This window comes from Dermacentor albipictus, chromosome 1 (genome assembly GCF_038994185.2).
Source record: "Dermacentor albipictus isolate Rhodes 1998 colony chromosome 1, USDA_Dalb.pri_finalv2, whole genome shotgun sequence".
Classification (NCBI taxonomy): Eukaryota; Metazoa; Arthropoda; class Arachnida; order Ixodida; family Ixodidae; genus Dermacentor; species Dermacentor albipictus.
In genome coordinates, this window is record NC_091821.1 from 474,750,118 (window position 1) to 474,764,386 (window position 14,269).

Genomic DNA, 14,269 nt, shown 5'->3' on the forward strand with positions numbered 1-14,269 from the left:
CTAGAGGTCGCGCAGTGTTTGCTTGCCAGTGCTTCTGCTCATCATGAGTGTTGTGAAATCAAGTGTCCATGGTCATGTGACCTTTTCATGTTTCCCTGTGCCAAGTGCAACTGCAATTTATATGGCCGATAACACTACGAACCTTTCTTCATGTAGTCCCTCAATACTTTGCTATTGGTATCACTGCTGCACCTTTCAGACATAAATGCGACATTTTTAAAGCTAACCCCTCTTTTCAGAGCTATCTCGACGATGCAGTTGTGGTGATCTGATACTCCGCTGTTAACTCTATTCGTCTGAAAAATACGTATAGAGTGACGTTTTCTGTGTGCATGTGTTCTTCCAGACAAATTAGATTCCTAGCGAGTCTGAAGAAACGGATGCATACTGAATGAAGTTCGAAATAAAGCATGACCAACCAATGCGTATTCTACCATAGCCAAACTGAAATTACGAGATCCGAGACAATATCGGTTACAACAAAGAATTAGTTTGCTCACTGGTCCAAATATGTATTTAGTGACAAATATGTCGATCTGCAAGAGCAATTTGCAACAACCCATTGTAGACATCCCTGCGTGTTTTTGTCAGCATCTTGGCTATACTGCAGCCATTGTGCCCATCCCCTTTAATTGCACCAATCTAGTGTTTGCGTATTAACTGTAAGGCGCATGTGTAATTTTGCATTTCGTGTACCACAAGCCGCTGACGGACTGTGACAGACGACGGGAAATATTTTTGTTCCTTCAAAGCATCATGCTTGTATTTCTTTCGCAGACATGATGACGAACACAGGACGTCGCAAAATATTTTGGGACCTGGCATTGTCGATATCATGCAGCAAAGCTTGGTACTATCGGCCACAATCAAACGAACGTTTTCAAAACTACTTATGTTCTAGGCCAATATTGTGGATCAGTCACTTCTGGGGATATCTCTTTCAGCAATGCTGTTTGGCTAAGCCAGCAGGCAGAATGCCCGTCGCTCTAGTGGCTCTTTGTGTGGGGTGCGACATTAAGCAAACGTGAAATCTTTTCTGAAGGGGATTGAGAATGTAGTCCCAGGTTTGCATAGAAGCACCCCTATGTTTTGCTCATCCGTAAAATGTTGGAAATGACAACTTGATTGCATGAGTTGTGTCCCTGTTTGAAGGTCCACCACGACTGTCCTGGCTTATGGCAATTTTTCTTCCCTTTCAGCGCCGAAAGCTCAGTTCAACGAGTACATGTTGAATCACCGCCTTCAAGAAATGCACAAGACGGATGAGCTACTGAAGCAGTACTCCACCACAGACTACTTGGGGAAGCTTCGTAAGTGTTGTAAAAGTCTAGCAATTTGCAGTTCTTGAATATTGCTTGATTTTTTTTATAAAGCCCCTGACTGCGTTTGTTTCATCGCTGAGAAAAGAAATGTCTTCTGCCAGAGAACAGGGCTGTGGTGTGCTTAACCCAAAAGGGGGGGGGGATTGAAGCTGGCAGTTAAATGTATGGAGCATGCTCAGACGTGTGGCTGGGGCGGCAAGGGAGGCTGCGCTTCAAGCCCCTCGGTCACTTCATATCGAATTCCTCAACCCATACTGCATGTTGAGTTGCAACTGTGGCGGCTTCTAACGAACGTGGCGAAAATGGCGTGATGCTCGGGCATGTACAAGCTAATTGCTTGTTTACAGAGGGCCACCTGTTAAGACGAAGTAAAGGACGTCGGTGCTCGTTTCGTGAGGTGTTTGTTTGAGAGGCAGGAAATGGATAGTTCATTGGAAGGGGCCGAGATCCGCAGGTGGAAAGAACAAGATTGCGTGCCCTCAAAGCCTTTCCTTTCACCTTCATTTGAATAGATGGCCGTCTCACTGAACCGACAAGTGCTACCTTATTTCCCGTAACTGCAGTTGAACTGCGCATTGTGTTGGTCGTGAGGAAAGGTTGGCAAGAAGGCGAGCATGGGTGTGCTCTTTCCATGCCTTCTGCCCGGTTGCTTCGGCACAGGTCACATTATGCAATATTGAACCGGCGCGGTAAGCTACAAGGAATTGGTAGCTTATGGTAGCAATGGTACCCCCCACCCCCCAATTTTCTAACAGTCTGATGCAGCACCTTCTTGTCAGGTAAAAGCACCTTTAATAAAGCGCATAACTAACATCAAGAAACATCTTATTCGTTCGACATGTGTATAGATTCCTCGTTTGTGATGAGGGATTGAATAATGAACGAGGTCCCTAAACATTTTTCGTTTTTCACATTCGTCGGCAACCTGTTGTACTAATGCTACCTCATCCTGTTTCTCAATGCCGCCTACACCAGTTTAAATCAATTTTGTCGCATGCGATTCCCCATATCTTTGCTAGGCGATGCTTATTCATGGTCAGTGTCCCAGAGGAGTCTCTGCAGACCGCTGTGATGCTTGGTGACAGTTGGTCTGTAGACCACGATGTGAGAAATAATCTGTGGGCATATGTATCTTTGTAGGAAAAATACTAGAGTGGACTGTGGCACTGGGATCATATGTGGATTTGTTTAATCGTCGATCTTGAAGCTTCAGCCATTCTGGTGACGTTATTTGTATTATGCTTTTGTCTTAATTCCATAAGTACTTGTTCTTTTCTGAACTCTACAACAGTTATATTCCTGGCACACGTATGCAATTTCATTGTCACCTGTGTTATGCAGTTTTTGAAACCAAGATGGAGTTTAGGAGATTCCTTGCATTGCTCGTCGTTCCAATGTTCTCAAAACCACCACAGAAGTTCAGAAGTTCAGAAGTTCGTTATATGTAGACTCTCCCTTCAAAACACCTGAAAATTAAGACATTGTAGCCGACTTCGGCAGTTATTCTTTGACACCACGCTCGTTCGAAAATGGGTTTTATGTTCCTGGCACATTTTGCACATCTAACAAGTTCCCGCAAAAAAATGTAACCTAAAAAACAAAATACAGCGTCTTGGCTCCTTCTAAATGGTGGCGTGCAGGTTTTAATTGCACGTCGTTTTGAAACTACGAGACCATCGGCCGCCACTTTTTCCTTCAAGTGCTTGTGATAGATTTTGCTATCGGCGGGGCATGAGTAGTTTCTGCGTATACTAGCGAAGTGTTCTAGTTGTCTGGAAGCCAAAACAACTGCGACATGCTGGCATGTTGCAACGGTCTTGCTATTATGACTGCAGCATTGGACGCGTGAAGGACTGTGAAGTTGCGTTCTTTTGTCACTTCGGGCAAAAAAGAAAGTGCGGCGTATGAAAGATCGAACGCAGTTGCGAACTGTTATTGGCAACTACCTAAAGGAAGCATCGACGAACCCTAACTGCCGACTTTGCGTGGCAGCAGCACAATTACGCCGACTCGGGCCACGTGAATATCGATAGCAACGCTTGAACTGCCGTTGGTTCGTATTGGTCAAAATTGTCCAAATAGCACGCATAACGTAGTGTTCACGGTGTCGCACGGTGAACTGCACTGCCATGGGTGGTGCGCTGCCGTGGGCAGAGTTCGGTTGTGCTCCTGTGCTTCAGAACTTTGCGTGCGATCTGCTTATACAATTACCAGGTTTTAAGTGTTCCTGAAAACCTGGTACTAATGGGCGACTTTAATGCCAAGGTAGGCAAGAAGCAGGCTGGAGACAAGGCAGTGGGGGAATATGGCGTAGACACTAGGAATATCACGGGGGAGTTATTAGTAGAGTTTGCGGAACAGAATAATATGAGGATAATGAATACCTTCTTCCGCAAGCGGGATAGCCGAAAGTGGACGTGGAGGAGCCCGAACGGCGAGACTAGAAATGAAATAGACCTCATACTCTGCGCTAACCCTGGCATCATACAAGATGTGGACGTGCTCGGCAAGGTGCGCTGCAGTGACCACAGGGTGGTAAGAACTCGAATTAGCCTAGACCTGAGAAGGGAACGGAAGAAACTGGTACATAAGAAGCCGATCAATGAGTTTGCGGTAAGAGGGAAAATAGAGGAATTCCAGATCAACCTATAGAACAGGTTATTCGGCTTTAACTCAGGAAGAGGACCTTAGTGTTGAAGCAATGAACGACAATATTGTGGGCATCATTAAAGAGTGTGCAATGGAAGTCGGTGGTAACTCCGTTAGGCAGGGTACCAGTAAACTATCGCAGGAGATGAAAGATCTGATCAAGAAACGCCAATGTATGAAAGCATCTAACCCTAGAGCTAGAGTATAACTGGCAGAACTTTCGAAGTTAATCAACAAGCATAAGACAGCTGACATAAGGAAGTATAATATGGATAGAATTGAACATGCTCTCAGGAACGGAGGAAGCCTAAAAACAGTAAAGAAACTAGGAATTGGGCAAGAATCAGATGTATGCGTTAAGAGACAACGCCGGCAATATCATAACTAATATGGATGAGATAGTTCAAGTGGCTGAGGAGTTCTATAGAGATTTATACAGTACCAGTGGCATCCACGACGATAATGGAAGAGAAAATAGTCTAGAGGAATTCGAAATCCCTCAGGTAACGCCGGAAAGCCTTGGTAGATATGCAAAGGGGGAAGGCAGCTGGGAAGGCTCAGGTAACGGCAGATTTGTTGAAGGATGGTGGGCAGATTGTTCTAGAGAAACTGGCCACCCTGTATACGCAATGCCTCGTAACGTCGAGCATACCGGAATCTTGGAAAAACGGTAACATAATCCTAATCCATAAGAAAGGGCACGTTAAAGACTTGAAAAATTATAGACCGATCAGCTTACTGTCCGTTGCCTACAAACTATTTACTAAGGTAATCGCAAATAGAACCGGGAACACCTTAGACTTCTGTCAAGCAAAGGAACAGGCAGGATTCTGTAAAGGCTATTATTCAACAATGGATCATATTCACACTATCAATCAGGTGATAGAGAAATGTGCGGAACATAAACAACCCTTATATAGAGCTTTCATTGATTACGAGAAAGCATTTGATTCTGTCGAAACCTCAGCAGTCATGGAGGCATTACGGAATCGGGGTGTAGCCGAGCCGTATGTAAAAATACTGAAAGATATCTATAGCGGCTCCACGGCCACCGTAGTCCTCCATAAAGAAAGCAACAAAATCATAATAAAGAAAGACGTCAGGCAGGGAGATACGATCTCTCCAATGCTATTCACAGCGTGTTTACAGGAGGTATTCAGAGACCTGGATTGGGAAGAAATGGGGATAGAAGTTAATGGAGAATACCTTAGTAACTTGCGATTCGCTGATGATATTGCCTTGCTTAGTAACTCAGGGGACCAACTGCAATGCATGCTCACTGACCTGGAGAGCCAAAGCAGAAGAGTGGGTCTAAAAATAATCTGCAGAAAACTAAAGTAATGTTTAACAGTCTCGGAAGAGAACAGCAATTTACAGTAGGCAGCGAGGCACTGGAAGTCGTAAGGGAATACATCTACTTAGGGTAGGTAGTGACTGCGGATCCGGATCATGAAACGGAAATAATCGGAATAATAAGAATGGGCTGGGGTGCGTTTGGCAGGCATTCTCAGATCATGAACAGCAGGTTGCCATTATCCCTCAAGAGAAAAGTGTATAATAGCTGTGTCTTACCAGTACTCACCTACGGGGCAGAAACCTGGAGGCTTACGAAAGGGGTTCTACTTCCATTGAGGATGACGCAACGAGCTATGGAAAGAGGAATGATAGGTGTAACGTTAAGGGATAAGAAGAAAGCAGATTGGGTGAGGGAACAAACGGGTGTTATTGACATCTTAGTTGAAATCAAGAAAAAGAAATGGGCATGGGCAGGACATGTAGTGAGGAGGGAAGATAACCGATGGTCATTAAGGTTTACGGACTGGATTCCAAGGGAAGGGAAGCGTAGCAGGGGATGGCAGAAAGTTAGGTGAGCGGATGAGATTAAGAAGTTTGCAAGGACGGCATGGCCACAATTAGTACATGACCGGGGTTGTTGGAGAAATATGGGAGAGGCCTTTGCCCTGCAGTGGGCGTAACCAGGCTGATGATGATGGAGTGTTCCTTGCAGCAGTAGGGCATTTTTGCGAATGTTCATTATATCTGGATGCAGTTTAAATTGGCAGGGATGGAAAATTATAAATGCCGTGAAATGTGGTTCTTACAACCCATAGATTGTTACACCTGGGATTGTTTGAAATGGGTTTGACTTTACTGACACCAGAATTTTCTAGTGATCCTCGCGGAAAATTGTTCAAATGTGAACATGACAGGTTGCCACACTCTGCTTGCTGTTTCGTGTTCACAGCTGCTGGTAGATGTAGGAAGCTTCTTCGCACGCTACTGGCCTCTCATGCGGGATGTCTGCATTATCGTCAAGTGCCACCACCGTGCCTTTGAGTACCCCATGTGAGTAGTTGCTGCGGCTCTGCTGTATGAAGCAGTCATTTAGAGGTCGTTCGCACTTTCCATCGCAGGTGATGCGCATTTCCAGCTTTTGTCCATCGCGCATTTTGGCCTTTGCGAGCTGGTAACCCACAGAAACTACCTGTTGTGAAGATGGAAACACCTTCCTATCCCTAGAAGAAAACTAAAAAGCAAAACTTCCTAGGTAATAGAAGATTGCCAATAAGCACTGTCAGCATTGGGGGCTCCATCCCATCGCTCGTAACCCATTGTAAAGATTGGAGTCCGGCATGAATTCGAAGGTAGCTGGCCCATGCCGTCGTCCAAGTTATCCACGCTGAGGACGTTGATGAAGGGAAGGACTGCTTCTCATCGAGAACGAGGAATATGGGTTTATTTACAGTATTTACATGCAGTTCATCAGTCTAGCATGACTGCGAGAGAAAGTGCGTCAGTCTAACACGACTGCTTGAGAGAGTCTCAGTCGAGCATGACTGCTTAAGAAAAAGTGTCGAGCATCCGCACAACAGCGGTTTATAAACACTCGGTCCCCCCTCGATTCCAAGGGGACGCAAACGTTCGTCCAGTCATTGTAAACACACCGCCACTCTCCGGGATGGCTTACGCACACGTACAGATTCACGGTCCGGTCCGGAACCGACGTCACACCGACTTCGTAGAACTCGGAGCTGACCCTCGCAGCGCGCCGGGGTAGCCATTGTCCTGCGTCTTGGTCGGTGCGTGGGAAGGGGTCCCCGACGACGTTCCCGCGGCAACTTCCCCGCTCGCGGTCGACCCGGTTGGCGGTGTCGTGTCACGGCACAAAGCCTGTTTCGTCGAACTCATTGAGTCACAATGGCAACGAGGCTAGAGCGTAACGGTGGCGTTCCATGAAAGTTGACGCCGCCGTCATCGCAACTGGCTGGCAACACTTGCACCTCTGCTGGGCCGTTCTTAACAGCACATTATGACCAACTATTAAACTGAAAACTTCATGGGTGTTTAGGTTAACTTCGCTGTTTCTTCAGTTTTAGAGGGATAAAAAGCTTGGGTCTTTACGACTGAAACTCTAAATTATGGGGTTTTACGTGCCAAAACTACTTTCTGATTATGAGGCACGCCGTAGTGGTCTCCGGAAATTTTGACTACCTGGGGTTCTTTAACGTGCACGTAAATCTAATTAAGCACCACGAGTGTTTTCGCATTTCGCACCCATCGAAATGCGGCCGCCGTGGATGGGATTCGATCCCGCGACCTCGTGCTCAGCAGCCCAACACAATAGCCACTGAGCAACCACGGCGGGTAACTGAAATTTCATAAGTAAAAGTTTTCCAAACCTCCATATACAGAGTTATCAGTGCTGGCATATTAATTCAATGTTTCCTTTAATAGGATCAGAATATACTATAGTAGTACATACCGACTCCTAGGTGCCAAAGTTACTGATTCATTCTTGTTACGTAATATAAGTAGCCTCTTTGGCATGTGCAGCACCATGTTTCTTGCACAAAATTTATAAGCAGAGGCCTCTTAAAAAAACTGAATATAGAATCGAATATCGGCGAATGATATTTTTTTCGTGATTGGATATGAAATTGTTCATTCGCACACTCCTAACGAAATAAATACTTTTGTTAAAGTGTGCTGCGTGTTGTAATCTGTCAAGTGCAACTGACTATAACTAATCACCGTGGTATGACACACTAGACAAGGACATTGTGCTGTTGTCCTTGTCTGGTTTTTCCTATCGTGGTTATTAGTTGCAGCTCATCGGTACCGGCTAACACCAGCTAGCCCAATTTCTCGCTGTACTCGATGCTTTATTTCACTGAGTATTCTGGTGCTCATAATGAAACTCTGGCTTCCCGAAGCACAGGTGCCGCTGCAAACTCATTGGAACGCTATGTGCATATACTTGTCCATAGAGCTGACAGCATGAGCTACGCAGTTGTTTCACGAGTCCCATGGACTGTATACAGACAGCACTTGCGGCAGCACACCAGCGCCGCCTGGCGGCGATCTTGTATTAATGACGTGGTTCGTCTCGCACACAAGTCTTCAGCGGCTTTATTTTAGCTGATTGTGTTCCCGATGTATGCCTGCTAAGAGTTTGTATAAATCTGCTAATTCCCTTTTCTCCCCACCACCCCCCTCTTCTTAAATTATTATTATTGCAGGCTGTCATTCCAGATTATCGCCCCTCGCCGACTAATCTGGTTCCACCTTGAGCTCCCAATCGACGTAGAAGTGTACCCAACCGCTGTGATCATGCCGTCAGTGCGTCCGTATCCAGACGAGTATGACATAAATGCGTGAGTGTTGCCAACTTTTCTTAATCTTTTCCTGGTTCAAACTGTATAACTGAACCAAAAAGTTTCGTTTGTGCATCTGAATAATGAAAGACAACCAAGAATGAAGAAGCAATTCCGCTGCATTTTTGGCAGCGTATAGAAAGCTTTACTCATGCTTTGTCAACTCAGGTTGTTGACAAAGCAGCATGTTGGAGACAGCATGTGGTGTTTCGTGGTCTTGCAATTCAGTTAAAATGGTGGTAACGCGACTGCCAATTGGCCAGAACGTTGATGGAAATCAAATGACCATGATTTATCGTGATAGAATCCGGCACGCTGTTCGCGATTTAAGTAGGAGTTATAATTTTAAATTGGCGAAGAAAGTCTCAAACCAGTAAGTGGCGAGACATGGCAGTGAAATCTTAGTACTTCTGATGTATCCTATGAGATTACTGCACTTAAGTCGACTGTTATTCAGGGTGTCTACCAACTGGGAAAAACGGGGATTCTCAGATTTTGAGTAGTCTGGAAAAACTCGGAGAACTTGTGCTTCTATCAGAAAATTAGCTGTAATTTTATTGAAAGTGAACGAAAGTCGAGGTAATGCTGGCTCGAGTTAGAGAGGAATCGTAACGAATGGTATTTGATGCCGCGTCATCGGCTAGAGGAGTTGCTAGAGTACAGTAAACGAGCGACTTTCGGACGCCAGATAATTCGGACGGCTTCGCGGCCCCACTACGTACCCCATAGGGTCATTGTATAAGAACATCTGAAATTTCGGATGCAAGAACCCTTCGACGTCAGATTATCCAGGCTTCTTGCCGTTACAGCAGGTGCGAAACTAAACTAAAAAAAGCCACAACCGCCGCCATTTCGATAACCTCGCCGCCTCGAACCGGCACACTCGCATGTAGATCCGCTGGCAGCCGTAGCCACCATGCACCGCGGCCATGCTAGGCCTACCTGTCTCGAGGTTCGGTAGTGAGCTTCTTGCGGTTCTATGCCATGTTTTTCATTGAAAAAATTCGCCACTGTCGGCAATAGCACCGAGTCCGTCTTTGCGGTCATCGCGATTGGCTTCGAAGCTCGGAAAGCACGGCACGTTGCATAATGCCGGTTCCTGAAAGTCAGCTTCGCATCAATATAGAAATGTTACGCAACGCAGTAAGTATTCGGAACGCAGTAAGGGAACGCAGTATGGTATTCCTTGATTATACACGCGTGCACTCGCCATCCGCTGCTGCAGTACGAGCAGCGACATGCCTAATAAGTGTACTGGCAGGCCTTCAGAGCTTTTTCGGGCTAGCCTGTGGCGCTTTGAGCCTTTAGGGGCATGTAAAACAGATGCATTCATTTTTTGGAAGTTTTCGTGGTCCCTAGGGAGTCCGAAATTGTACAGTCGGTGTAGAACTGTCCAAGAGGATGCTTCAAATAGTCCGTGTGTCGAACGCACAGCCGAAGGAGAACGATAAGACAAAGGACCTATGCTTTGCGAAATGAACAGGAAAGGAAGCATGCCGCCGCTTTTTTGAAGGAGCTTGCACTCTAAAAGCAAAGTGTTGGCGGACGCCGAAATGGAGGTGCCCCTCCTCCTAGCAAAAAGTTCTTTTAAACGGTGAAACGCAACACTGAGGCGTTGTGCGCTGGCTGAGAGCATGTCAGGACAGTTGAGGTTGACTTACTAGCTGTTGCAAGAGAATCTCGCTTGCTATAAAGTTCGGGCCTCATACCTGCTATCATTGACAGAAATAGCTCATATTCCAAAACATTCTGTATGAATCTTTTTATTCGCATTTGAGAATGTTCGACTCGATTTGCAATGGGTTTTACTATTTCTTTTGAAGATATTTTATTCGCTGTGCATTTTGCTAACCCTTCCCTTCTATTTCCTTTTTGAATAAAATACACTGCCCCTAACTATTCAAAGTGGATTACGTTCTTTTTTAACATGCTCACTAGAGTGACAGCATTGGGCGACATGATGTAGGGAGCCCGTCTTGACATAAAACAAAGTTCTAAGTCACTCGGGGAATATTACAAAGGCACTCGGGGAAAACCTGGAAAAACTCGGGCAATTTTTAAATTTCAACTTGATGGACACCCCGGTTATAGCTTACAATTGCAGTTGATGTATTGTTACACTCGCGCATTATTGTATGCTTTGGAAATCAAAAATGCACCCATGGCTACGGCAACACGCTGAACTCCGCATCCCGTGTAAAGGCGTCGTTTCGTTTTCGATCCGATTGGTTTCGTTTTGACTGGTTAAATACCACAGCAGTTGGCCAAGACAACCAGCAGCAGAAAGCATTAGCATTAGAAAGCATTCGGAAAGCATTAGTTGCAGGAACATCGGCTTCATAAAAAAAAAAGATTGTACTTCGTTACAGCACGGCCACATTATCGTCTGCCTCTTACTAATGCCGGCGTATGATCGCCATCGCGCTCACCTATTGCCGTTTTCAGCATGCTTATAGTAAATTTCTCACCATATTACCTAGAGGGAAATCTGGCGTTGCTGCGCTGTGCTACGCATGGGAATGTCGGTATATTATGACTTCAGATTGGCATCGTTCTCGGAGAGCCAGGACAACTTGATGACGCGCCTGGCAAGCCCCGTTCTGTCCGTCACAGTAATTTATTTTCTACTAAAACAGCATGTAAAAAGCTCTTAGCTTTATTATCACACAAAAACATATTTTATTTAACTATGGGATCTTGTTATTGCATGTACAATTATATAAAACATAAAAAGTATCAGCGGGCTGCTAAACTTGGAGGACCGGCAATATTTGCGCTCGCTGTGGAACAGTGCATCTGCTATTGCTTTTTTGCTTGGTTATGCATTATAGGTGAGTAAACTTCTCTGGAACATGTAATATGCGTGAATGGAAACATTTCATGAAGATTTTACTTTAAGAACGAGTTATTTGTGTGGCCATATCCACATTCTTGAAGCCTCTTACAACACCAGCCAACACAAGGTCTGCAGATGCATATACCGTCATTCTTCCCATGACGGCACATCGCCCCTTAGGAAACTCTTACGGTCGCACCAGATTTCCCTCTAGGTGTTATAGTGAGAAACTCTGTGCTTCTAGTGAATGACTACATCCTCACTGCAGAGTGAAAAGTTCTGATAAAAGAAAATGTTCCTGGCATTTTCAACGTTTGTGCACTTCATGATTAAATACTCTGACCGGTAAGCTTTCAGTTGCAGTAAAGAAGTGTACCATGAAAATTCGTTGTCAGTCTCTTTAACTATGACACACTGTCTGTACACTGTTTTGAAAGGCGCGACTAATTTGCTGGTAAAAATTCTCTAGAAGCTTTAGTCAAGACCAACTATTTCAGTCTACATACTAATCGCCTTGGGCACTGTTATGAAGCTTTTGTTTGGACTTGCAAAATTGTAAACTTGGCATTTAATTTTCTCCGTAAAATATCTGCACATTTTATAATTCGAAGGGCAATTCTAATCTAAGGCTTCAAACCAGGAGTTGCATATCTAAGGGAAATCTAAACTACTAGCAATTCCATTCAAATTTGCATAGTGGTTTCTCAAACTCGGGGCTTCTGTATCTGTCCCACAATTGGGTAATCTGAGCAGGCCTCAGTCTTTCTCTTCACACTAATTTACATAAAACATTCTATTGTGTACAGTCTAGCCTCATTACATTGAAGTCCCATGCGACACAAGTGCCTTTGTTATATCGAAAATTTGCTAAATGCTGCTATTAGCAAGAAGTATGTTAGGCTTACTTTGTTACACACTGGTATAATGAACTCTGCGTGAATGCGTCAAAGTTGCACAGCTTAAATTCAAGACTCTCGACACTCCATTGGAAGAAGTACAAGGTGGTAGAATAGTGCTTTGTGCATTTTCAGGGATGCTTGCAGGGTAAATCCCTGCGTACTTATTGTCGTGAGGAATCGACAGTTTCTACTTAAAAGGAATGGTATCGCAGACTTCATGCGCAGTTTAATTACTGGCTGCATGCATTACGTGGGGTAGCTGGCAGGCGGCATGTCAAGCGTCCCGTCAAACATGGTGTTGCCTGTTCGTAGCAATGTGCACGGCACACTGATGTGAAACGAAGGCACGCATTGGGTAATGCAGGCAGTGAGATTCACCTGAAGCTTGTCTGGTGCTCTTCCTTAGCCACCACTTGACATAACTGGCAAAAATGAGCCTCTGTCCACGAATATGTTTGCATCATCGAAGCTGTGCTGCAGTTTTGCTCATTGCCTTAGCCCTGTACTGTTTTCAACTTCCGCAAATCTGCAGGACGGAGAAGCTATGCCGGATCGCCGCACGGGTCAACCCTGGTCCCAAATACTTGGTTCGACTGGCTGACGGGATTGAGGACTTCTTGGAGAAATGATCGTCAAAACTGACAGGAAGCACAGGCTATAGCTCTGCAATTTTTGCATGATATTTATTATTTGCCACAAGCGTGTATCATTTGGAACTCCTGTTTGGTTGCTTTCTTCTTTCTTGTACAGCATGCGTGTTTTATTGTAAAATTTTATTCTTGCCCTCTGAAATTTGCATTTACCATGCGTGCATATTTCCTGTAGTGTACAACCGGTGTATATTATTGTGCTTGTACTTTCTTTTTAATTACCCCTCTCATGCTTTTTTACCTTTATCATTCATCATCATTACAAAACTTAACTGCTGTGTTGTGCAATAGCTTCATGATTTTTTAGACAGCTTCATATGTATATACATCATTTTTAAGCATTTATGCGGAAGTGCAACTATGCAGGCTTCTGCCGTGTATGAACTATTCTGAATATAAGTTGCCATGAACACTGCTGCTGTTCTTTGGTACAACTCTTGCCATTCACTATATTCATATATTTTAAGTCTTATATGGGAACTATTTACGTTAGTTTTAATTGACAGTGCTTACTTAGCTTTATTGATTTATTGATTTTATTTATTCTATTTATTTTATGTATTTATTATTTATTCATATATTTATTTATTATTCATTATTTGACAAGAAGAAACGTGGGAGGCAATGTTAAAGGCGCAGAGCCTGGAAGATCAGCGAAGTCTGGTGGCCCGGGCTGCAGCATTAGCCAACGGCTTTCTGGACAGAGAGCCGCCCACCTAGGGCGAAGAAGGGACACTTTCTCGCTGTTTCTTACAATAAACGTTCACTCCTCCTCCTCCTCCTCCTCATTAATTGACAAAGAGCTGTACAGTATTCAATAAAGTTATTCTTGTACATGGCATACTATTTGGTTTTTTTCCTTTTCTATTTTTGTTGAGGCATTTTCTGTACTTAGCTGCATAAAGGGGGCCTTGAAGAACATTTCTTTGAAGCCCCAAAAGCACCTTGAAGAGAGCGATACATCCCAGGTATATGCAGTAAAGTCTCCTTAATTTAGATTTCTCGGGGCCGGAAAAAAATGTCGAAATGAAGCGACTGTCTAATTATCGATGGCATTAAGAAAAGAAACAAATGCTTCCTATGTCAACAAGCTATTATTTAGTGAATGAATCGGCAATTTTTATAATGTTCACCCGAAGAGTGCAAACGCCGCAGTTAACGTGAATGATTAGCGCAGCCGCGGCGCGCGTCTTTATCTAAGATATGCTTTTCATTATCGTGAGCACAAACCGACGATTTTTTTCGCTAGTGTGCTGGT

At 44.4% G+C, this 14,269-nt stretch overlaps 1 protein-coding gene across 1 annotated transcript in view; it reads left to right on the forward strand.

The window, feature by feature from the left end:
* Positions 1 to 13,845, forward strand: part of LOC139055004 (uncharacterized) — a 37,271-nt gene extending 23,426 nt beyond the window's left edge. Inside the window, exons 6-9 of the mRNA XM_070532713.1 lie at positions 1,200 to 1,310; positions 6,217 to 6,317; positions 8,492 to 8,626; positions 12,894 to 13,845. Of these exons, the coding sequence (XP_070388814.1) occupies positions 1,200 to 1,232 (33 nt within the window). The 3' untranslated portion in view covers positions 1,233 to 1,310; positions 6,217 to 6,317; positions 8,492 to 8,626; positions 12,894 to 13,845. The remainder of the gene's footprint in view (positions 1 to 1,199; positions 1,311 to 6,216; positions 6,318 to 8,491; positions 8,627 to 12,893) is intronic.
* The last annotated feature ends 424 nt before the right edge of the window (positions 13,846 to 14,269 follow it).